This window comes from Suillus fuscotomentosus (genome assembly GCF_016647785.1).
Source record: "Suillus fuscotomentosus strain FC203 chromosome Unknown F5891scaffold_5, whole genome shotgun sequence".
Lineage (NCBI taxonomy): Eukaryota > Fungi > Basidiomycota > Agaricomycetes > Boletales > Suillaceae > Suillus > Suillus fuscotomentosus.
The window spans coordinates 874,072-896,680 of record NW_024539517.1 but is presented as its reverse complement, the minus strand read 5'-3'; the positions used below and the strand labels follow the sequence as shown (position 1 = coordinate 896,680).

At 47.1% G+C, this 22,609-nt stretch overlaps 11 protein-coding genes across 11 annotated transcripts; 9 read left to right on the top strand and 2 right to left on the bottom strand.

Annotated features, from left to right (window-relative positions):
- Positions 1-86: 86 nt before the first annotated feature.
- On the top strand, positions 87-3,350 carry F5891DRAFT_1244384 (uncharacterized protein; the record flags this gene model as incomplete). Its single annotated transcript, XM_041369780.1, has 5 exons — positions 87-247; positions 309-623; positions 2,553-2,783; positions 2,849-2,976; positions 3,037-3,350. The coding sequence occupies 5 exons, from the start codon at positions 87-89 to the stop codon at positions 3,348-3,350; spliced, it is 1,149 nt and encodes a 382-aa protein (XP_041231840.1).
- A 904-nt stretch (positions 3,351-4,254) lies between these two features.
- On the top strand, positions 4,255-5,632 carry F5891DRAFT_942358 (uncharacterized protein; the record flags this gene model as incomplete). Its single annotated transcript, XM_041374417.1, has 7 exons — positions 4,255-4,435; positions 4,478-4,614; positions 4,648-4,841; positions 4,893-5,031; positions 5,082-5,206; positions 5,317-5,487; positions 5,539-5,632. The coding sequence occupies 7 exons, from the start codon at positions 4,255-4,257 to the stop codon at positions 5,630-5,632; spliced, it is 1,041 nt and encodes a 346-aa protein (XP_041231839.1).
- A 1,039-nt stretch (positions 5,633-6,671) lies between these two features.
- Positions 6,672-7,496, bottom strand: F5891DRAFT_942073 (uncharacterized protein; the record flags this gene model as incomplete). Its single annotated transcript, XM_041374389.1, has 2 exons — positions 6,672-7,356; positions 7,408-7,496. 2 exons carry the CDS (start codon positions 7,494-7,496, stop codon positions 6,672-6,674), a joined length of 774 nt encoding a protein of 257 aa, XP_041231838.1.
- A 316-nt stretch (positions 7,497-7,812) lies between these two features.
- F5891DRAFT_1182509 (uncharacterized protein) lies at positions 7,813-8,236 on the top strand (the record flags this gene model as incomplete). Its single annotated transcript, XM_041366176.1, has 2 exons — positions 7,813-8,117; positions 8,170-8,236. 2 exons carry the CDS (start codon positions 7,813-7,815, stop codon positions 8,234-8,236), a joined length of 372 nt encoding a protein of 123 aa, XP_041231837.1.
- Positions 8,237-8,314: 78 nt separating this feature from the next.
- Positions 8,315-8,509, top strand: F5891DRAFT_908078 (uncharacterized protein; the record flags this gene model as incomplete). The annotated part of the gene is made up of 1 exon (XM_041373581.1): positions 8,315-8,509. A coding segment is annotated over one exon (195 nt), but the record flags the coding sequence as incomplete, so codon positions are not given.
- A 459-nt stretch (positions 8,510-8,968) lies between these two features.
- On the top strand, positions 8,969-9,787 carry F5891DRAFT_941980 (uncharacterized protein; the record flags this gene model as incomplete). Its single annotated transcript, XM_041374376.1, has 2 exons — positions 8,969-9,223; positions 9,272-9,787. 2 exons carry the CDS (start codon positions 8,969-8,971, stop codon positions 9,785-9,787), a joined length of 771 nt encoding a protein of 256 aa, XP_041231835.1.
- Positions 9,788-9,898: 111 nt separating this feature from the next.
- F5891DRAFT_1244375 (uncharacterized protein) lies at positions 9,899-12,018 on the top strand (the record flags this gene model as incomplete). Its single annotated transcript, XM_041369779.1, has 9 exons — positions 9,899-10,108; positions 10,163-10,237; positions 10,289-10,384; positions 10,438-10,496; positions 10,548-10,819; positions 10,876-11,052; positions 11,120-11,185; positions 11,244-11,309; positions 11,370-12,018. 9 exons carry the CDS (start codon positions 9,899-9,901, stop codon positions 11,726-11,728), a joined length of 1,380 nt encoding a protein of 459 aa, XP_041231834.1. The 3' UTR covers positions 11,729-12,018.
- F5891DRAFT_1244373 (uncharacterized protein) lies at positions 12,019-12,679 on the top strand (the record flags this gene model as incomplete). The annotated part of the gene is made up of 3 exons (XM_041369778.1): positions 12,019-12,075; positions 12,171-12,387; positions 12,421-12,679. The coding sequence occupies 3 exons, from the start codon at positions 12,019-12,021 to the stop codon at positions 12,528-12,530; spliced, it is 384 nt and encodes a 127-aa protein (XP_041231833.1). The 3' UTR covers positions 12,531-12,679.
- A 3,028-nt stretch (positions 12,680-15,707) lies between these two features.
- On the bottom strand, positions 15,708-16,067 carry F5891DRAFT_936068 (uncharacterized protein; the record flags this gene model as incomplete). The annotated part of the gene is made up of 1 exon (XM_041374054.1): positions 15,708-16,067. A coding segment is annotated over one exon (360 nt), but the record flags the coding sequence as incomplete, so codon positions are not given.
- A 332-nt stretch (positions 16,068-16,399) lies between these two features.
- On the top strand, positions 16,400-17,167 carry F5891DRAFT_1169926 (uncharacterized protein; the record flags this gene model as incomplete). The annotated part of the gene is made up of 4 exons (XM_041365499.1): positions 16,400-16,634; positions 16,689-16,792; positions 16,852-17,033; positions 17,086-17,167. Exons 1-4 carry the CDS (start codon positions 16,502-16,504, stop codon positions 17,165-17,167), a joined length of 501 nt encoding a protein of 166 aa, XP_041231831.1. The 5' UTR covers positions 16,400-16,501.
- Positions 17,168-18,194: 1,027 nt separating this feature from the next.
- On the top strand, positions 18,195-19,954 carry F5891DRAFT_1182502 (uncharacterized protein; the record flags this gene model as incomplete). The annotated part of the gene is made up of 9 exons (XM_041366175.1): positions 18,195-18,354; positions 18,412-18,629; positions 18,682-18,809; positions 18,863-18,989; positions 19,046-19,213; positions 19,272-19,561; positions 19,608-19,737; positions 19,780-19,832; positions 19,894-19,954. 9 exons carry the CDS (start codon positions 18,195-18,197, stop codon positions 19,952-19,954), a joined length of 1,335 nt encoding a protein of 444 aa, XP_041231830.1.
- Between the last annotated feature and the right edge of the window lie 2,655 nt (positions 19,955-22,609).

The window sequence follows — 22,609 nt, the reverse complement described above, 5'->3', positions numbered from 1 at the left end:
ACCTGCTCTTTGATTTAGTTCGTGCTCTGCTTTTTACCTCCGGCTGTTATCTTCAACACACGACTCACGGTCCTCACAATCTCCTCATGCCTCATTTTATTTCCACTCCTCCGCCTGGCCCCAGTGCTAACCCATATGCTCAGATGCCTTCTCAGACACCCACTCCTCAGCCAGGGCAGGTGCACACTGGAATTCCTAGTCTACCGCATGGCCGATATATCTCTTTTTTGGGAATCTATCAAAATATGTCAGTTCAGATCCTAACTCTGGCACTTGCCATTTATTTTCACTCCTCCGCCTGGCCCCAGTGCTAACCCATATGCTCAGATGCCTTCTCAGACACCCACTCCTCAGCCAGGGCAGGTGCACACTGGAATTCCTAGTTTACCTCCAAATATCCTCGCATTATTACAACAGTCGCAGGGTCAGCATGGTCAAGGCAGTGCCCCCCAACAAATGCAATCACAATATGGAATGCCTCCTCTGCCACCTCAATCAATGATGTCCCCACCTATGAAGCCCGACAACTTTGTCCCACCAACTGCTAACAAAGATAGGAAGACGCCAGAATCGGCACCTGCTGCTCTATCCATCCATCCGCAACCAACTTCGAAGGCTATCAAGTTGGTTGATCGCGAACAATCGATCTCACCTTATAGTAACTTGGTCCAGACAATTGATCAGGTCTCGAATATGATGGTGATGAGCATCTGTTCTCTGATTCTGAGAGGAATGAGCTGCGTTTCATCAATAACCTGTCTCGAGTCCAGCAACCACGTTGTTTTCAAGTCAACTACACTACCTACGATGTTCGGCGTGACCAAGACTCCATGTGACCGGGACATAATTGCACAGTCATGACATTATCGAGGGAAGAGGGTGCTTTTGTGTCCGACACGACAGTTCCTAGCGGTCAGATTTTTCTACCTGGTGCTGAGTTCATTAAGTCCTGATGGATGTTAAACCAGGGAGACAAGGCTTGGCCAGAGACAACTCAGATTCACTTCGTTGCGGGGGAGTCTTCACCTGGAGCTGACTCTTCGATGGTTGTCAAAGTAGGGCACATTGATCCTGGTGAAGCTCTTGATGTGTGGACCGGTGACCTGGAGGTTCATTCGTCGGGTCTGGTACACTTTTTTTATCGCTAAAGCACATTGCATATCTGGCACTTGATGCTCCTGGTAGATATGTCAGTTGACGGACGGTGCTGGCGAAGTGTTTGGTCCTAGCATCTGAATCGAATACGTTCAGTTCTCTGTGCGGGAAAGTGGACAATACTAACGGCAAAAACATATACAGGTTGGATCGACTTTGTAGGATTTGTATGGTGGTGTTACATGGTACGTATATCGCGCAAGTGTCCAATGTGTGCAGTCGCTAAACCTCCCTCCAGCCTCTTAGAACTTGTGTATGGTCTAATATCCGTAAGTCCGTTCAAAATTTCAGAATTTTAAAAGCAGCTTATCTAGAAGCACTAATGCGCACCCCGAAGTCCCAGGAGACGCTCCATCTCCTCCACCTCCATCTGGAAAATTTGGCGCTCCCTCGCGATCCAAAGCACTATCATTGCACACATTTCTTCTGTCCAGACCGGGGGCTGAGGGTAGGGTTGAACCGGTAACTCAGGTTGGTAGAGTTCTTGACGCACGTGGACTCGTGCGCCGGCCCATGTAACGTACATGAATTGCTTTGAAATGTTAAAGACTGTAACCCCTGAATGATTCGTTACTTACTATCTGCCTTTCGGTCATCGTGAACATCACGTTGCGAGGCCTCGGTATGAGTTGAAGAAGATGTTGAGGGATCTGTAGAATACCAGTGAGTACTGATTTATTAAAAAATTCTTGACATACCTGATGCTCCTGATTTCCCTCTGCATTCTGATTTCTGACTCCTCCGCCTCCATTGGCATCAGCATTGTTGTTTATGTTTTACTGGAGCGGTAGATGTTTAGAGTGAGTTAATGCAGAGTTAATATCGTTCGTATCGTAACTTAGATTCGTACATGTCCCGTTTTGGCTGTTTATGACATCTCCGGCATTTGCCGGAATGGTTCACGCGGCCCGGGACGGCTGGCACAACTGTCCTGTTTATCCTGCACCACGTATCATGCAATCTTGAGCCAAAGCTTCTTCTGCAACGGTGCGTCGTCCTCCGGTTTGTTGGCATGTTCCTTTGCAAGCTCCAAGTCACCCTTCTCCAATGCCAGGTTCACGCTATTTTCTCAAAGACCCATTTGCGAATAAATGTGAATGCATGATTTGAATGCGCCCCGTTCTTTTGCACACTCGAAGAGCCTAGTCGAGGTCATAGTACGGTTTGCCATAACTCGGGGTTCGTCTTCCTCCAGTTAGTAAGGGACACATTTCTCGGCCGTCGTCCTCCACACAAGATACACCCGCACCATACTCTCCAGTTTCGGAGGTTACACGAGGTCATGAACGTAGTGATACTGTCTCGTCGTTTCATACTTCCCAATGTCGCCTGTCTCACGAGGACTTCGTACATCCCTATGCCAACCCTGATTTGGTGGTCTCTTATACCTCTCCTAGACCTGCTCAGTTCCATTCTACCTTTGGACATGTCTCGCGATGTGATTCGGCCGTCACCGTAATCGACTCGCTAAGTTCGCGGTCCAGTGCTTTCTCATCTACTATAACACCAGACACCTCTGCCTCATCCATACCATCACGAGATCATATCCCTTCCACAGGCATGCGCGTTCATGGCAAAGATATTTCTCCTCCCATCACAGTCCTCCACTCCAATGACCTCAATTCCGCGTAATGTGATCAGAGCATTAACTTACCGTCTTTTCACCCCCCACCTGTAATTGAAGGTGTCCCAGGTTGGAATGCTTATCCCTCTCCAACTGTTTTGGGGGTGGGGGGGTTCTCAGTCGGTTGTGGGCCAAGCACGAGCAGGAGGGCGGTGAAGTCTGGGGTGTCGATATAGAGGTGAAGTTCACTAGTTCTGGTTCATCATCCTTTGATTGATTGATCATATGCTAGGCCGAATGAGATGGCACTTTGCTAGCTACCAACTTCAAGATTCTCGACCCACTAGCCGCAAAACAGTGGGCCATCAAGCTCGCAACAGAAGCCGCTGTATCGGTACTCAGCGTCGACAGCATCATCATGAGCAAACCCGCAGGAAGAAACCCGACACACACCTACTCCATCCTTCGATACCTTTCGCCGACTCGCACCCTAAGAAACCGCTTGCACGCAGCATCATCCAAGCTCCTCTTCTCGTTCGTGGTATTAGCAAAAGACCAGACACAGTTTACTCACCTATTGGTCGATCCTGATCTCTTTCGTTGCTTGGTGTCCCTGAACATCTACACATAGCTTACATAAGCAAGCAATCTTTTCACCAGTTACCAGTATGAGTCAGAGTCCTCAGTAGTTTTTATGATATTTCCTCTCCTCTGAGCCTTAAGCCTAGTCCAGAAACCCTTTAGGGTCGAATAGCAGCTAGGTTCTGCAAGACCCAACACATTGTTCAGACTCACCATCTGAATTGTTGTACCTTCAACGGGTAACTCAAGTCCAGGATACAGAACACCTCCTACGGGGCTACAACAGATCACTGATAGCCCACAATTGTCAAAGATCCCTCTTTGCAGCGATGCTCTCAGCAAAACAGACACATCACACTGCTGTCACAGCGCCCCCACGACCACCTTTGATGCCAGTGATGAGCCTTTGCATGGACCCACCATGACATTACAATGACGCTACAAGTTCCACAATGAGATCCGACTCAGAGTTTCGCTTGCGCTCAATACCCATTTGCTCTGACACCACATTTCCGTTCTTTTCGGAAACACCACAAGGGTCCAGTATAACGACATCATGGTCTGCTCCATTCAAACAGAGTGGAGCATTTTATTAATTATTCGACTTTAGTCCCTGCGCATTGTAATCTGGCCATGGTTCCATTGCAGTCCTTCCCGTTACAACGGCTCTGACAAGCATAAATCTTGTTATACATCCGTAAATCTTGCTTCCACGTCAATTTCAAATATCGGTGCTTGAAAAGCTTATCATCTTGGGTACGTCAATCACCCTCATTTTTTCCTTCAAGTTCCTATTACCCATGTCGCAGTCTCCGAGTCCTTCTGACAACAATTCACCTAATGCAACCCATAACGCTCTCAAACGGCACATTGCTGCTCTAGAAGAGCAAAATGCTGAGCTGCAGGGAGAAAGCCATCGCAACAAAAGGTATTGTACTAACATGGATTTCTATATGTATCTGACGCAGCTGGTGTCCAATAGCCATGGTGATATATATGTCCCTGCTGGCCGAGCCATCCGGCGCCTCGTGAGCTTAACTGACAGGGTTGAGGACCTTATCGGAGAGCACGATCGAAGGAGCACTCTATGTGATGAAGATGACCAACACACGGAAGAGTGGGTATTATGCTCGAGTACTTCAGTCGGTTGATTTGATCCTGTTTTCAATATTCTAGGGAGGAACGAACCTATCAGTCATTTCAACAGCTACTTCAGCTGGGTTCCATGTGTCCGCAGCCTTATCAACTCTCAAAGTGACTGGATATCAGCTCAATGTTGCTTATCAAAAGGCAAGTTGTCCGTCATGCAAGTAGTCACATCAATGTTTAAACCCAATTGAATTCAGCTCAATAAAGGTGCCGATTCAGCACGGGGCGATGATGCTAGTTCTTTGAAGAAAACAGTGGCTTCGTGGCTCAATGAGAGCCGTCCTACCCCCAACCCACCAATCTCCTCAGTCGACAAGTCCGGACGTGGATTTTATCATGATGCGACCGGGGAACTTCTATGTCCTGTGGATTTCCATTGGGCCAATCCAAGGTATGACCTCACTAACCGGCTTACTACACCTCATACTGATTATAGCCATAGAACGAAGGAAGGGATCCGAAAATACGAACCTGACTTCCAAGTCACTGCCCATTCATGGCCAGCATTCTTGTATAGTAACAGCAAATACAACCCTGATGACCCGACGAAAGGGCTGTTCAAAAGTGCTTGGCTCGTCAGGGTGGGTATTAGTATCTCCTTTCAAGGGATTGTACTCACCTATTGGCACAGACTTTCAAACATATTTTTACATCCCCCAGCTCTGCTGGGGAGATACGACCTGACGAAGAAGAACCCCTGGGCTACCAGGAATCATCGCACAAGCGGTCTAGGACCTCAGGTGAACGGCGCACTCGGTCCAACATTGCGACAATATTAGGAATGCGCTCAGTTCAACCGCGAGCTATCGCCTATTCAGCAGTCCAAGTATGTTTAATAATTTTCTTAGACACGACGATAACTGAAGGGACCTGGAATCCCAGTTACGATTTGCCTTATCAAGCTGTGGTGCCTGGCGTATCGTTGATGATGAGTTTGATCATCGTCAGTTTTACACCTACACCATCGACTACTTCGAGCATCCACCCACACCTGCCGCCAAAGCCTCCATCGACACTCTTCTTGTTTGGTGGAACAGGTGAGTGTGTTGTAAGCTTTCTGTTGTTCGTACATTACTTACACTTTGTAGAAAGGTATTTGGGGCTCGCAATGTGTCTACTTACTTGCCTCAGAATGTAGCGCAATACTCTGTTGCTAACACTTCTGCCAGACGCTGCCAGTGATACGTTTTACTAATGCATGTACTACCTATTTGTATTATCTATGTACACAATAATGTACATTGTGGGATCAATATAATGGATGCGCAGCTATTCAACATTGAACAGAAACGCAAATGAATGGCATGGATCTAGAGTGACAAACGAAGCTGGAATTGTCACACACAGCACATTGCTGCCACAGCATCGCGTATCCCCCATGTAGACCTAATTGTGTAACATGGCAAGGCTACACAATTGAGACATTGAATGACAGCCAATACATATACCCTGGAGGTGTCTGGGAAACCTTTACTTTTCGTCACTGTTTATGAAATATATGCGATTACTGCCTGAGATTGAAATCATGCATCAGAACGAAGTAAGTGCAAGAGATGCTCCACAGTAAAAATAGTTTGAAACATATATCGAGAGGGCATAAGTTTGGCTACTAATCTATGGTTACTACAGCTTGACTCATGTGACAGATTGCAACAAACGGGCCATCACATTTAGGATTATAATGTAGTATCTATTATCAAATGAATAGACCAGGTATATCTAACTGCCGCCATATGATATCCACTGCTCCAACAAATGACATACGAAGTCAAAAGTACCGATTCGCAGCAGGATGCCACTTACTGGTGAGTCATAACTTTTGGACATTATACCATAATTGTGTCATATTGAAGACGCCCGTGGCCAAGTTGTGGCTTTATGGATCTGTAGCCAAAATGATATTGCACAGAAGTAAGTCGCTAGTTTCAATATGAATGAAAGGGAAGCTAAATCTATGGCACTGGATCAGTTCAAAAATGTACACACACTTAAGTCACACACACACACGCATACGACACACACACAGTAGTTCAACACACATGTACTGTAGTATTGCAACACATTCAGTACTACAGGTGCATTTTTAAGTCAATTGTTCTAACTAAACTGGCTTGAATCATTGGGCCGCTGCAGCCCTGGCAAATATCCGAGTCTCACCAGACTCGCCAACCAAGTCATCAGATGACGATTGAGGAATTGACTCGGAGGATATCCGTCCCATTTATAAAATTTCTTCATGGCTTGGCAAGCCCAAGGTATCCAATTCGGCTTTCGTCAACATTGGGGCAGGCTCCGTGATCAGGGCCGCCGACAACTGCTGAGCTGTCTCCTCGACGAGATCAAAAGCGAGACAGAATGCTGTTGCATTCTTCACCGTCTGAAGCAGCATTTTCCAGCACTCCGGATTGACCCTTCCAATTTCTGGCCCAAGTTCCTGGAAGCGCTCGATAGCTTCATGGAATTTTTGAGGATTGCGGCCATCAAGGAGGAAACGAGCCATTGAGTTCCACCATAGTTGCCGCCAATCAATGAAACATGCGGTGTTGTCAGTGCAGTATGGTGAATGCGTGACAATGGGTGGCTCCTCGCAGGCAACAATACGGTTATGCTCATCGAGAAGTTCTTTTAGATCTACGAAGGCATTCCAGACTTCAAACCCAAGTCTCCTTCGCACTGGTCCTGGAATATCACGGATGCGAAATTCGACGAGACGGCGAAAAGCGGGAACAAAGAACTTTGAAATTGAAAATTCGAGGCAGAGTGCGAGAAGTTCGTATGGTTTGTGTTGAAATCGACGTTCATGGAGGTGATTGATGGCGACATCATGAGCCTTTTGACTCATGAACTTGTTGCTGAAACGAAGAAGGTCAAGGACATCATCATGAGTGGGACCTTCGGGTTTCCAACTGCGTAGTCCTACATTTAGAATAAATGCAGTACCTCAAGAACTGTCTTACCTGTTGTATGCAACTGAGAGGAACAGTTCGAACATATTCATGCTGAGTTCGGGAATGATAATTGGATGATCATCGCTTGAGCCTTCCATGCCTACTGTCAGCGGCAATTGACTTCCAACAGAAAACATCTCCTCAAACACAATGGATGTGCGTGATAATTGAGTTGCATGGACCTTGAACAATGCATTTTCAACCTGCATTTTGACCGTTAGTCTACAGTATTGTCAAATGAAAACATCTGACCAAGAAAATATGAGTACCATCGAGTATATAGAAACGGCGGTGTCAAAACCTAAGAAGACTTGGGGCCCCAAACATGATGGTCTGCAATTGAAGTTTGAATTCAAGTCGGAGCACAAAGGACGTAAATGTAGTGTACCGCTTTATCACCTCTATTCACCAACCATGGATCTTCCAGCTCTACCAGAACACGAGAATCGATGGCCACAAAATGTCTATACTGCGGAGGGTATCATCAGCAATATATACAATGCTGCAATTAGAATACTTCGGTCAAATGACGCAGAACCAACCAGAGTGGCGTACCACTATGATGCACTGTCCACAGAGGCCCTACCTTTGCTCGAAGCCATTGAAAGTGATACAAGTCCTGCTGCTTACCAGCTTCTGCATGACTGGCTACTAGTATGTGCTAGGCTTATTGGGGAGGTAGCCGCAATGCTCAAGGATATCAGTGGAAATCTTCATGTGTAAGTCTTTCACTTGCCTGACACTCTGCTATCTAAATATACTTCAATCCAGGGGAAATGCTGAACGGGCAAATGTGATAATCCCGGAGCTTGTGACTCTGGGCCATCAGCAATGTTGACTTGGGCGTCGGAAGAAAATCATTAACTTCGATTTCGTCAGTAAAGCCCTATCTAACCAACACCACATCATGCTGCCAGATCTCGCACGAATCCTCCAAGTGTCCCGCACTACTCTGTGGAAATTTATTCGTCAACATGGCCTAGAAAAACACTTTACAGTAATTAGTGATGCTGATCTCGATCAACTTGTGAGGACTTTCAAAGAAAGTAAACCAGAATCAGGATTCCAGTACCTTGTTGGCTTCCTTCGACGCCAAGGTTTTCGAGTTCAGCAGCATCGCATTTGGCAGTCCCTGCGCAGAGTTGACAGGCTGGGACAAAGGCTGAGAGAACGACATGTTACCAGAAGACGAAAATACCAAGTCGCTCGACCAAATGCACTATGGCATGTAGATGGTCATCACAAGCTCATTTGATGGGGCTTCGTCATCCATGGTTTCATTGACGGGTATTGTCGCACTGTAAGTCAATTAATTTATAAAAGTGACAATACACCTTATGCACCAACAGATAACAGCACTACGAGTCAGCACAAATAATCGTGCATCAACTGTGTTGGATTTATTCATCTACGCAAAGGATGAATATGGCATCCCATCTCGTATTCGTGGAGATCGTGGTGGCGAGAATATTCAGGTTGCCACACACATGATTGCGACAAATGGTCACAATCGTGGCTCGTTCCTATGGGGATCGTAAGTGGAGTCCTCTAGAAATTTACTTGAATAATAATGCATGTTAGATCAACACGGAATTCTCGCATCGAACGATTGTGGGTTGAAGTAGGCACACAGTTTGTACGCCGGTGGCGGGGATTCTTTACCAGGCTCGAACGACTTCATAAACTCGATGTTGACAAGCCTGGGCATCTGTGGCTCCTCAGTGTGCTCTTCTTAAATGTGCTCAATGATGATTGTCGACAATTTCAACAAGAATGGAATTTGCATCCTATTCATGGTTCTGATACCAGGGATCGAAGCCCTCAGGTCAGTGAATATTCAGTAGTGCAGAATTGTTATCTCATAACTATGAAGGATATGCGCCTTCTAGGACAGGCATCATTAGGTATCTATGAAGACGAGTTCGAGGGTATCTGTCCTACAGTTCTGCAGCGCTATTATGGTATTCATGGCCGGGAGGTTGTCTGTCATCGAAATCAGACAGGTGCTGGCCACCCAAGTGACAAGGCAGATGAACCAGCCGAAGATGATATTATTGACCGCATTAAGCAGGAACAAGCAAATGATGTCCAGCATGATGCTGTAGAGGTTCCAGACAGCAATACTCCTTTTCGGAACGAAGAGGATGAAAGTATGTTCTTCGAAATACTTGAGGCGGTTGTCATGGAGGGTATTGTACCGGAGGGATACAATTTACGGGAGGGTGAAGATGAGTATGACGAAAACACAAGTGAATACCTACGAGTTGGAAGGCGGAGGGAGCATCACGTGGAGATATCATTGGCTGACCCTATCTGGAGAACTCGCTCAACATTATGGGCTCAGGCATCTAGCATTCTTGATCACTTTGAAGCAAATGAATTTTTTTGAGTCGCTTAAGTAGTACTTTACAAAATTTGGAGGGACCCAGGACCATTGTATACAAATTCCGCACCTCGCCGACTAATTTGTGTTCCGGTCCTCTCCTCCATCTCACTTAGAATGCCGAAGCCAGCATTTTGCAAGGGCAATCCTGATGAATCAGTACCCTGCTATTGTGAAGAGTACTCGGCACCCACCAATATTCCAGTTGGCCAAAAAGAGCTTTGCGCTGAATGTTTGCATGGGAAGAGCAAACATCCGCGACCTCAACCACCTGTACTGCCAGTGGCTGAGCTACCAGCAGTCACTACTGCAAAGGAACGAGCTGGAGTGACAGCTATATTCAAGCAATCGCTCGCTTGACGAGCTGGACAAGGTAGTCAGAATACAACTACTGTGACGGCTGCGAGAGATGAGGTGATGGCAGGATTTCGCCCAACTGCAAAGCAGAAATTCCCAGTGAGTAATTTACCTAACTTTTGCGTGTTCGAAATGACTGGTATTGCCTAGGGCAGGATTGTATCCTCGAGACAGGCCAGCTCTTCAAAGCAAGGTCATGTCCCAATCAAAGTTGGTGCCATTGCCGTCTTGGTCAATTACCTTGATGTATGTTAGTTCGAACAAGCTATGGCTAGTATGAGCTTACCGGTGACTGAAAGGACAAAGGAGAGTTGTTGACCACAATTCCACCTGTCAAGACAGAGATGTCAAAGTTCAAGTGAAGGGGATGTGCTCACTTTGATGGAGATCAGTCTGAGGACGGCGGCAGTGTGGATTTCAGCTTTTGCTTGGACTGGACATTTGAGGAAGTTGATGCTTACATTCGAAGACTATTTCCAAAAGTCTTTGAATACCTCGACTCTGTAAAGGTTGGTGATGTAAAGGGGAAGGCTACAGACAATGGGGCATCTGAATGGGTGTTAATTTCAAAAGAGAACCGCAGGCTGAGTGTCGCACCTGAGCCCTTCCCAACTGGCAAACATCTCGAACGGTACAAAGGCAGAAGCAATGCCCCACTTCAACAGACAAATATTTTTATCGGTGAGTCATTAATAAATTCGTCCTAAATTTTCTAATCAGTGTATGCACAATGATAGGTATCCGGAAATTCATACCTGAGCATACTTATGCATGCTGGGACCCAGACATGGTCATTATCAATATAGCTGATGACAGCGATGACAGTGACGACGGTGATGACAACGACCATAAACAAGAGTATGGCCCGGGGCTTAAAATCGAAGACGATGTATTCACTCAAGTTCCAAAGATTGGTTAGTCTCACGTGCACACTCTCGAGCGCAGCGCTGTGTTTAAAATTCATTGTGTTACTTACTTCAGTGCGTCCAAAACACCCAATGCAACATGGAACCCGTCAAGAACCAGCCCAGAAGAAAATGCGTGGAAGTAAGTACTACCATTTAATTGTATGGGAACACTACTGACACATAATATTTAAAATCAGCTCATGGACGGCCCATTGCATCGAAAACGGGGAACAAGTCGGGAAGATCCTCAGGCAAAGTTGAACGTAAGTGTCGAGTTTTTATTTTCTGGCAGAAGTCAAATGTCTAACACTTGGAATTTACAGTTTTCTGTTCAAGTGACTCTGATACGGACAACAGTCTCAACGCCCTTCCAGCTAGTCTGAAAGGGATGTCAATCTCACCACTGACTCAGAAACGTGCTCCACGCCATAATCCAATGATGCCATTGATCAAGGACGAAGAACACCAGGATATCGACCTGCAAGACTTCGCAAAGGCTCAGACTCATGTGTCCGCAATGCCCCTACCTAATCGGCCACTCTTCCAGCCTCTCGTTTCGGTCCAACCTACACTGAATGACCTGTTGCGCGGCCACCCAGATGTCAATGATCCATTGTCACGTCCATTCCACAACCCCTGGACGACGGACTACTTCATTGGCTCTATCAAACTTTGGCTTTAATTTGTGCGAACGTCTCATCATCCCATTTAATTCCCCTCACTCCTTTGAATCCTATGTCATTTGCCCTTTAATCTTCCTCACTCGTTTTAATCCTTCATCCTGAGCCCATACTACTATTATACTCTTATTTTAATTCCTATCCCGCCAACTTATTCTTCATTAAATGCTGGTTGGTTTATTTGAAAAAATCAGTTTATCAGTTTATCTCACACATCCTCGCCTTCATCGTTGCATCCGATGGCATTGTCAATGAAAATCTCATTGAATTTTTCGCCAACTTGCTCTTAGCCATGTCCATCTCCTGGCTCAAGAAGCGCGGTCTTACATTCTCGTCAGCCACAAAGAGGGTATGTACACCGATTTTGCATCAGCATGTTCCAATTGCGCGAAATTAACCAGATGGAGCGCGAGATGTACTTACATTCTTCCCTCATCATCTAAGACAACCCCTCCTCCTACTAGGAATCCCTTCCCACCTCCTCCAGCCGCTTTGGCACCTACACCCACATATGGTCATCATTATCCTTCGCCACCAAAGCCAGCTTTCCCTCCACCCAATTCTTCCTACATCACACCACCCACATTGCCGGACACGCCATCACCAGGTTATTCAACATCGACATCAACAGCATCAACAGCATCTCCTCCAACGCCCCCAGGTATGAAGGATTGTACGGCTCACATCGTTTCAGCTTCGTCTTCACCAGGTATCCCAAAACACGAGCCAGTACCAGTACCACCGCCATTAAAGCACAAGATGTTTGCGTTCGCTTCACCGCTGGACCTGCCATCAGCGCGCTGATCTCATAGGCCAGGGAGACTCGAAACTTTGGCCGCTTTGCTTTCGGTCATCAGAAGTGTTCAATTTTCTTCAATACAAGTGAGATTTTGCCGGAAATGCGCCTGTAGTACTGAATATATTACAATACTACAATACATGTGTGTGTTTAACTACTGTGTGTGTGTCGTATGCGTGTGTGTGTGTGACTTTCCTGTGTGTACATTAGGGACGCTCAAAGTTCGGGGGCGCACAGGTCGCCCACGCCCACCGCCCACGCCTACGACCCCACCACCCTACCCAAAATGTACTTTGTATATTACATAATATTAAACTTGTGAAAAATAAACACTTTACACTTTGTCATTGTTATCGTCACCGTCGTCGTGCTTCGTGATGCGGAAGAAGAACACCGGAGTCGCGATTCCCGAAATTGAATGGACAGCCGATGTGATCTGGCAATTGCTAACCCAAATAGAGTTGTCAGAAAACAGAGTCGTGCTGCTGGGGAAGCGCTTGCCCTTGAAGAACCAGTCAGTATGCTTGGCTGCTGCAGTATGCTCGAATGCAGAGGCATCATGTGCCGAGCCTGTGAGTCCATGTGCGTAATCAACAATGCGGAGATTGGAGGGTAGATTTCCGATCTGTTCAACATGTGATGGTTATATTTTTGTTACAGATACATAGTGTAGGCTTACCTGGAGATTGAGACCATAGTTTGACTTACGAGTGAAGTATGCATCTCCATTCAGGCCTGGTTTGGTGTACAGGACAACAATAGTCCCGTCATACATTGCCCAGCCTTCCCACCAAGTTCCCCGAAATCCAAGTTCATGATCTATCCACAACTTCTCAATCTCCTTCTCCTCGGCAGTTGGTAGGCGAACAAATGCATCATGCAAGGATTCAATTGCAGCAAAGCATCGCTCCGTAAATAACTCCACTCCACCCTCCGAGATCCCTGCGTGGCGGGCAATGTCCTCTAGTGACCCGCCATTTCTGTAGCGTCCCATCCGATAGAGTGTGACAGCAAGCTGAGTCTGGATGGGTGTTTGAGAATTGTGTGAATTATTATAGAATACAGGATGGTCTTCGATTAAATCAAGTAACACCTCGAAAACCATAGGGGAAATTCGAAGCATGTTGGTAAAGCGGTCGTGGTCAGATGGACTTTTGGCATATTCCCAAGCAAGGTGTAAACTACTCGCTTTTGCGGCAATGGGGGATCGTCCTTGTAGGTAGCGAGTTTGCCGGATCGCGAGAATGCAAGATATGTCACAGTGCAGCTGCTGTGCTGCTTCTTCTACAGTCTCTGCAGGGTGAAATAAGATACGAAGGACAATAAGGATGAGGTATGAGCGCAGGTATTGCTCGTGCAATGTGTGACGAGCCATCTGTGATATGTTTATTGCACAAGCCTTCAATGACTACCTTAGCATTGTATTATATAATACAGATATGTACAAAGTGGGATGGTGTTGCTGTGCGGGGGGTCGTAGGCGTGGGCGGTGGGCCTGGGCGACATGTGCGCCCCCGAACTTTGAGCGTCCCTATTTTTGAACTGATCCAGCGCCATAATAAATCATCCTCATCACCCTAGTCATTGGCCACGGGACTTAAACGTATAATACTATTTATGAGTTTACAAATTGACGTGCCGTGATTTTACTAATTGTAGGTGTTAGACATTTTGTAAGGTGAGTATAAGAGTTGGTCGTAAAATTTATGTTTAAGTGGTGGCCTCCAATCCTAAGTGAGTTATCCACATACTTTGTGTGTTGAAAAGCTGTATCGAGCTTCGACGCATTAGAGTCTTCCTGTATATTTGTATCGACTCCGAGTTCGCACTCAGCTAATAAGCCATCTCTCATGAACAGCAACATCATGCCATGTGTGTTTTCACCACATATTGTGTTCTCGTTACTTCTGGCTGCTTGCGTGAAGCGAGTCTTCGGGGAGTCACGATGACAGATGTGGTAAGTAATCTGCATCGATGCTTGCCAATCCCCGTCTAACTTACTGAATTTCTACAGAGCGACGAGGGCAAGTGGTGACATTTCGAGTGGTAAGGATTATGGGCGAATGATCAGACTCATCATGGAGGTGCTGGTCCTCTTCAGCACCTATCAGTTTATCAGCGACACAGATTTTGACCGATACTTGGACACTCAGCACTGCATGGGAGCGCACTGTGTCTTGTACTTTTCAATACTCACGTCAACGCCGGTTTACAACCGCTTGCTTGCCTGTGATCGATGTCCTCTTTGTACCACCGCCGTCTTCCTTCACTCATGTAGGTGTTTGTACGCCCTGTCCGTTGCATTTGGTACGAGTACAATTGTTGTGCAGGAACGAACACGTAAACGTATCAACCGACCTAGTGGTGCATAATATCTGTGGTGTCGAGCCGGATCAAGTTGGAAGTTTCATTTATATTGATTCAGTGTTTCAGTTAGATTTAGAAACAATGAATAAGTCTATGTAGACAAAATAACATGTTGCAACTACTTTGTCTAGCCAGAAGGATGGCTGAACACAGGACGAACAATACAAGGAGGAGATTATCGATTGCCGAGTGAAAGAGACGCTCCTAGATTTCCGCAGCAGCTCACTTCATATACATGTATCTGTGTTTTATCTGAAGTGCTGATGGCATCAGGGAAAGCCTCTGCCAGGAAATTCACCGAAATATTCAAACTCGAGCTTAAAACGGTTGAATTCCAGGAAATGTAGTATTTTCACAGAAATCATTGTATTTCAGATGAATGTAGTCGATTCTAGTACTAGTCAGATAATAGTTAAATAAGCATGCCTGTCACTGAACGAGTTTACGAAGAAGGTAGAACAAAGCTCCAGAACGGTACTACTGGTCCATTCACGAGGTGCTACAGGGCCGAATTTTGGAATAAGATGTAAACTCCTGCGAATATCAGAAATGTCAATGATGCTTGCCAGATGCTCTCCATTACGAATGAGGCGGGAAATTTTATACAAACCATGGTTTGCTTCAGGCTGCCCGAATGGCGTGTGAACCATTCCACATATGCAAAGTGGGTAGGCAAAATTCCAGGTGTGCGAAATAAGGCAGCTGTAGCCTGGCTTGTCAGCGTGAAGATGATGCGCACTTGTGCAACACGATACCCTGATATTGATGATCAAATATTAGCATGATGTTACAAGGGATTAGTACAAAAAACACGCACCATCAACACCTGTCGTCCCACCACCATCTTCGTTAACTAAAACCATGTCGAAGCGCGCAGGAACTATCTGCCTTCTTTTGTCCTTTCGTGGTGGCTGACAGTGCACTGAATCCACGGTAACGGTTGAATCACGATGTCCGTGAGCATTGATTGCATGGAACTTGACCCTATGGAATGCGGCAACAGTCTGGAAGGGAAGGATGACATGGGAAGCTTCTTGTTCAAGTTGCGCTGGAGAAAGGCCAGGTTGATTTGTGCGAACGACATAACGAGCTAATGCTTCGGTGAAAAAAGTGGCGCCATAGTCGCGAACTACACTATCCAATGGAACACGTCTAATAGTTGGGTGTTTCATCATCTTGATCGAGCGACGATAGTCCATGTCGGGCGGTAACCTGTCTTGTGGAGGAGGATCGCCAGCAAGGCGCCATTGGACGAAATTATTGTGCCATAACATCTTCTCGCGTCTTTCAAGCCAGCGAGCTCGAAGTTCTTAGCGCAGCCTGGGCAAGTGATCATTCTGGTGGTAAAAAAACAAGGGCCGTAACAAAGACAACCTACAGCCACAAACAAAGCTTCAAGCAAAGTTCAGCGGACTACGAACTTTGTCAACCCTGCCCCAGCGCAACCTTGCAACCCTGCCTATGCAAAGTTCAGCAGACTATGAACTTTTTTCTTTAACACTGCCCACCAACTTGACCGCTACATTCTTTTTACCCTCAGCGTCCTGTATCATTCAATTTCGTAGCAGTACACTCTTTGAAAAGAGAAAACACTCATTCACCTTTTAAAATGCCTCCCCGTCCATCTGAGATAGCTGCTCAGAAGAGGAATGCTAAAAAGAAAGAGAAAGTAGCGGCGAGACAAGTGTCTTCCGGCGCTGAGGTCGTAACCCCAGACATAGCTGATGACATCGCAGATAGCAGTGAGTACAGAGGCTGTCATAATCAGACCCAAAAAAACTCACATTCTCGCAAAGAGCTGCAACGGTCTTCAAAGAAAAAAGCACTGGAGCGCAAAGGTGAGCGCCTAAACCCATATTGTGCAAAAAAATTATGCTACATACCTATGTTTGCAACTGTTGTACGTTTTTTATTTGTATTTTCTAGATGAATACTTACTAAATGTGACGGTTGTTGCAGATCTATGCCATACTGATGGACTGGAGGAGCGGCAATCCACCGTCGAGCTCTCAAGTCAAATCATTCAATGCTACTGTCTACATTAGCGTTTACAAAGCCCATGAAGCAACCCTCACTCGGATCTTTGAAGGCGGTAAAAAGAAGTATCATGCGCTGATGGCACGGCTTTACAAGGCTGTCTGGTGTGTTTCATCATCCTCTGATCGAATGCCTGCCATTAACATACTATGTTAGTGTGTCGGACAATGTGTTGCTGCCATCTGGTGCGCTGAGCAACTTCGACTACCTCGATCTCAGTGCAATGTCCGAGGATTGAACTAAGGTTGTTGTGCCATGTGCACCCACGGATACTCATGTATTACTGATCTCACTTTGTACATTTTGATAGTCGTTCATACATACTGACAGGCCATTCTGATCCAATATAATGTTGATTTTCGTGTATTTTGACAATGACCGACGAGTGAATTCGAACTAATTCATTAGTATTCAGAAGAAATCACTTGGAATTCGAACTAATTCGTTGAAACTATGACCGGACTTAAATAAAACAGTAAAACATGATTTCGCTGAAAATCAAAGGAAAACCAGGGATTTACTGGAAATTACCTCGATTTCGGGGGGAAGGCTTTCCCTGATGGGGTTGTATATTTATTTATTTCAGGACAGGCAGAAGGGACGATTAGTGTTTGCTTGACCCTAGAGGACAACGACAATTACTGCTTTGAGAAAATACGATCTCAGATCTCAGTGAGCATGTTGCTCTCGGTTGAACGTTGCAAAGTTGTTCGCAATCAAGATGAGATTAGGTACGAACCCGGCACGATATTGATTACACATAGAGCAAACGCTTGCAAGACCCAAAGACAGATGGCGACACAATAGACTTCCCACGTGCGCCTGTCGAGATCTGCAAACTCGACCTGAAATCATGAGTGACACAGGTAAGGGCGAGGCGCAGCTTCATTTAAGAATCAGAAGCTTGGGCATGAGGAGAACGAGGCAAAAAGGAAGCGGTATAAAGTCTAAATGAGGCCGTCGGACCGGCAACCAAGTGGAGCCGTGACTAGGCCTCATGTTTACCACCACCACTAGTACTGGTGATTCGCGATCGCTGGAGCTACCGTGCCAATGTTTCAATGTTTCAAGCTTTCAAGGGTCTGATCCACGTGTGCTCGCAGCAAGTCATTCCAGAATTCTATGTACATAAGTATACAGCATACACGAGGTTTCTACATGCACGACTGGGCTGTGTTCTACCCAGCTCTTAAGGACTCCTTCGATCCCCTACGTCTTATATTCCCTTGACCTCTTACTAGCTATCATCTCACCCACCCGACACAATGCCCTCTTCATCAGTCAAGGCTTTGATCAAGAGATTTTCCAATCATCTCAGCAAAGTATGCGCAGTTCGGTCGAAGCGCCCCGCAAAAAACAGACGCACACAGTGCAGTTCGACGACTTACCATAAAGGCCATGACTCCATTTCTGCAAATATTTCCAGTGAGTTTCCCGTGTTTTCATCCACTCTCCATTCGAATTCATCACTGCTACTAGTAGTGCACCCTGGTTCTCCGGCGTGGGACCCAAGCCTCGGATCCTCCATCAATATTCCCTCTGTCACACCCTCCCATGGCAATTCCGTTGCCCGCACAATTTCTGACGTCGTTCAGACAGTTGGTCCTTTCACCCAGGGCGTTGCATCTGCAATTCCAATTGTCGGTTCTCCGATCCAAGCTGCCATTAGTGGATTGTTGACAATCCTTCAAGTCATGGATGTGAGTGCTTATTTTATTACTAGGATGTTTCTTGATTCAAAGACCGTCACAGAGACGTACTCAGAACAGGGCGGACTTAGATCGCCTGACCTCACGACTTCAACAACTAAGCTTATATCTGTACAACGCTCCGACCCCCCAGGATCCCGTTGAACAACACCGGAGGAAAGCCATAATTGGGTATATACCTTCTTGATGTGTTTTTGAAGTCATCCTTTGTTGAGTGTGCTTAGGATCCTGGAAGAAACGTCTGCCCAGCTGACAAGGTTGGAAAATTGTCGTCTCGAATATGCATCCGTCACTCAAGCTATCGCCGGATGCTCCATGGAAATCGACCGTTATCTGGAGAATTATTTGGTTGTGTTTTATTATCTCAAGATTGTTTGCATGCACTCACCATTCCGATTTACTACTAGTTTTCATCTCAAATGCAAAATCAACACAACATCCAGAAAGTGTTAGCAATTCTGCAGAAGCGGCAGGATTCTGTGGGACCCACGGTAACCGCACTTGGCTGTGTGAAACTAGTAGACGCAACAGGCTATGAACATCCAATATCAGTGACCTTTTGCACCTCATTTCAGGTCTGCCTCCTCAGCGTAAAATCCGTGTTGAGAAGCGTGCTCATCAAATTCTCTATAGCAACTCAATGATATGCTCCAGGTTTTGTTCAAATCCGAGTCGATCCAAGCTCGAACTCAGAGACGGTATGTGGAGCAAGGACAATACGATTTGTGCATCGACGACGACAAGCAAGTAACCCGACTTACAAGCCATGAATGGCCAAGATTCGAAGCAGGCATGACGATCGTCATGAGGGTCATCCTTAAACAAGAGACACAGCCTGACGTTGAATACCAATGCCATTTTTGTGACGCTGTCAATCGCACCGGCGCGGAGCATTCACTTCAGGCAGGCTGCTCCATCAATTGGTGAGTATATTTGTTTTTTGGGCTGACAGCGCCTAACAACCAAAAGCCGAGTATGCAAACGACGGTTTCAGATCTCCCGCGGGTACAGTTCAAAGCGGGAAACACAATCCTGTGTTGACCACATCCCCAGAACTGAATTAGAGGACCTTATTCGCAACTTTCATGTCCAGCAAACGGTATGTTACTATGAGGCTTCACTAACTGTCTTGAACTAAAAGCGCAACAACCCTAACCCTAATCTGCACGCTGATGGTGCTCTCGCTCTCAGCTCGTGCGTGTTCTCGTCTTATGGCCTGCTCACCTGATGCTGATGATGGTATGATGGTGCTTAGGCCGCGTCCCGCTCTCAGAAAGTCCGTGTTCTCGTCTTTGATGTTGCTTACTCAACGCTGATGGTGCTCTGGCCGCGTCCTGCTCTCAGATGGTGCGTGTTCTCGTCTTTTGGGCTGTTTACTCAACGCTGATGGTGCTCTGGCTGCGTCCCGCTCTCAGTTGGTGCGTGTTCTCATCTTTTGGGATACTGACCCGATGCTGATGGTGCTCTGGCCGCATCCCGCTCTCAGTTGGTGCGTGTTCTCGTCTTTTGACCTGCTAACCCGATGCTGATGGTGCCCTCAGCAAGTGCGTGATCTCGTATTTACATTGCTCACTCAACACTGATGGTACCCTGGCCACGTCCCGCTCATAGCGAGTGCGTGTTCTCGTCTTCTGAGTTGCTTACTCAACGCTGATGGTGCTCTGTTCCCGTCCCGCTCTCAGTTGGTGCATTATCTCATCTTTTACGTTGCTCTCTCGATGCTGATGGTGCTCTGGCCGCGTCCCGCTCTCAGTATGTGCGTGATCTCGTCTTGTACGTTGCTTATTCGACGCTAATGGTGCTCTGGCTGCGTCCCGCTCGCAGCGAGTGCGTCTTGTGTTTTTACCTGCTTACTCGATGCTGATGGTGCTCTGTTCACGTCCTGCTCTCAGGCGGTGCGTGTTCTCGACTTTTGACCTGCTCACCGGACGCTGATGGTGCTCTGTTCGCATCCCGCTCTCAGGCGGTGCGTGATCTCATCTTTTAGCTTGCTTACTCGATGCTGATGGTGCTATGGCCGCGTCCCGCTCTCAGGAAGTGCGTGTTCTCGTGTTTTGACCTGCTTACCTGACGCTGATGGTGCTCTGGCCACGTCCCGCTCTCAGGCGGTGCGTGTTCTCGTCCTTTGTCCTGCATACTCGATGATGATGGTGCTCTGGCCGCGTCCCGCTTGCAGGAAGTGCGTGTTCTCATGTTTTGACCTGCTTACTCGATGCTGATGGTGCTCTGGCTGCGTCCGCTCTCAGGCGGTGCGTCTTCTCATCCTTTGTCATGCTTACTCGACGCTGATGGTGCTCTGGCCGCATCCCGTTCTCAGTTTGTGCGTGTTCTCATCTTTTCCATTGCCTACTTGATGCTGATGGTGCTCTCGCTGCGTCCTGCTGTCAGTCTGTGCGTGTTCTCGTCGTTTGACCTACTTACTCGATGCTGATGGTACTCTGGCCGCGTCCTGCTCTCAGGAAGTGCGTGTTCTCATCTTTCACGTTGCTTACTCAACACTGATGGTGCTCTGTCCCGCTCTCAGTTGGTGCCTGTTCTCTTCTTTTGACCTGCTTACTCGATGCTGATGGTGCTCTGGCTGCGCCCCGCTCACAGCGAGTGCGTGTTCTCGTCTTTTAGGTTGCTTAATCGATGCTGACGGTGCTCTGGCCATGTCCCACTCTCAGGAAGTGCGTGTTCTCGTTTTTTGACCTACTAACTTGATGTTGATGGTGCTCTGTTTGCGTCCTACTCTCAGGAAGTGCGTGTTCTCATCTTTTAGGTTGCTTAATTGATGCTGACGGTGCTCCGGCCACGTCCCGCTCTCAGTTGGTGCATGTTCTCGTCTTTTGACCTACTAACTCGATGCTGATGGTGCTCTGTTTGCATCCTGCTCGCAGCGAGTGCGTGTTCTTGCCTTTTGACCTGCTTACCTGACGCTAATGGTGCTCTGGCTACGTCCCGCTCTCAGCAAGTGCGTGTTCTCGTGTTTTGACCTGCCTCCCCCATGCTGATGGTGCTCTGGCTGCGTCCCGCTCTCAGATGGTGCGTGTTCTTGTCTTTTATATTACTCACTCGATGCTGATGGTGCTCTGTTTGCGTCCTGCTCTCAGGGCGTGCGTGTTCTTGTCTTTTGACCTGCTTACCCCACGCTGATAGTGCTCTGTTTGCGTCCTGTCTCAGGCGGTGCGTGTTCTCGTCTTGTGGCCTGCTCACTGGACGCTGATGGTGCTCTGGCCGTGTCCTGTTCTCAGTCTGTGCGTCTTCTCATCCTTTGTCATGCTTACTCGACGCTGATGGTGCTCTGGCTGCGTCCTGCTCTCAGACTGTGCGTGATCTCGTCTTTTACATTGCTTACTTGACGCTGATGGTGCTCTGGCTGTGTCCCACTCTCAGTTCGTGCGTGTTCTCGTCTTTTGACCTGCTTACCCGATGCTGATGGTGCTATGGCCATGTCCTGCTCTCAGACTGTGCGTGATCTTGTCTTTTATGTTGCTTACTTGACACTGATGGTGCTCTTGCTGCGTCCCACTCGCAGCGAGTGCGTGTTCTCGTCTTTTGACCTACTTACCCAATGCTGATGGTACTCTGGCTGCATCCCACTCACAGCGAGTGCGTGTTCTTGTCTTTTGACCTGTTTACCCGATGCTGACGGAACTCTGGCCACGTCCCGCTCTCAGGAAGTGTGTTCTTGTCTTTTAGCCTTCTCACCCAATGCTGATGGTGCTTTGTTTACGTCCCGTTCTCAGGTGGTGTGTCTTCTCATGTTTCGACCTGCTTACTTGACGCTGATGGTGCTCTGGCTGCATCCTGCTCTCAGTTGGTGCGTGTTCTCATCTTTTGGCCTGCTTACTCCATGCTGATGGTGCTCTGGCCACGTCCCGCTCTCAGCAAGTGCGTATTCTTATCTTGTATACTGCTTACTTGACATTGATGGTGCTCTGGCTGTGTCCCGCTCTTAGCAAGTGTGTGTTCTCGTATTTTGACTCGCT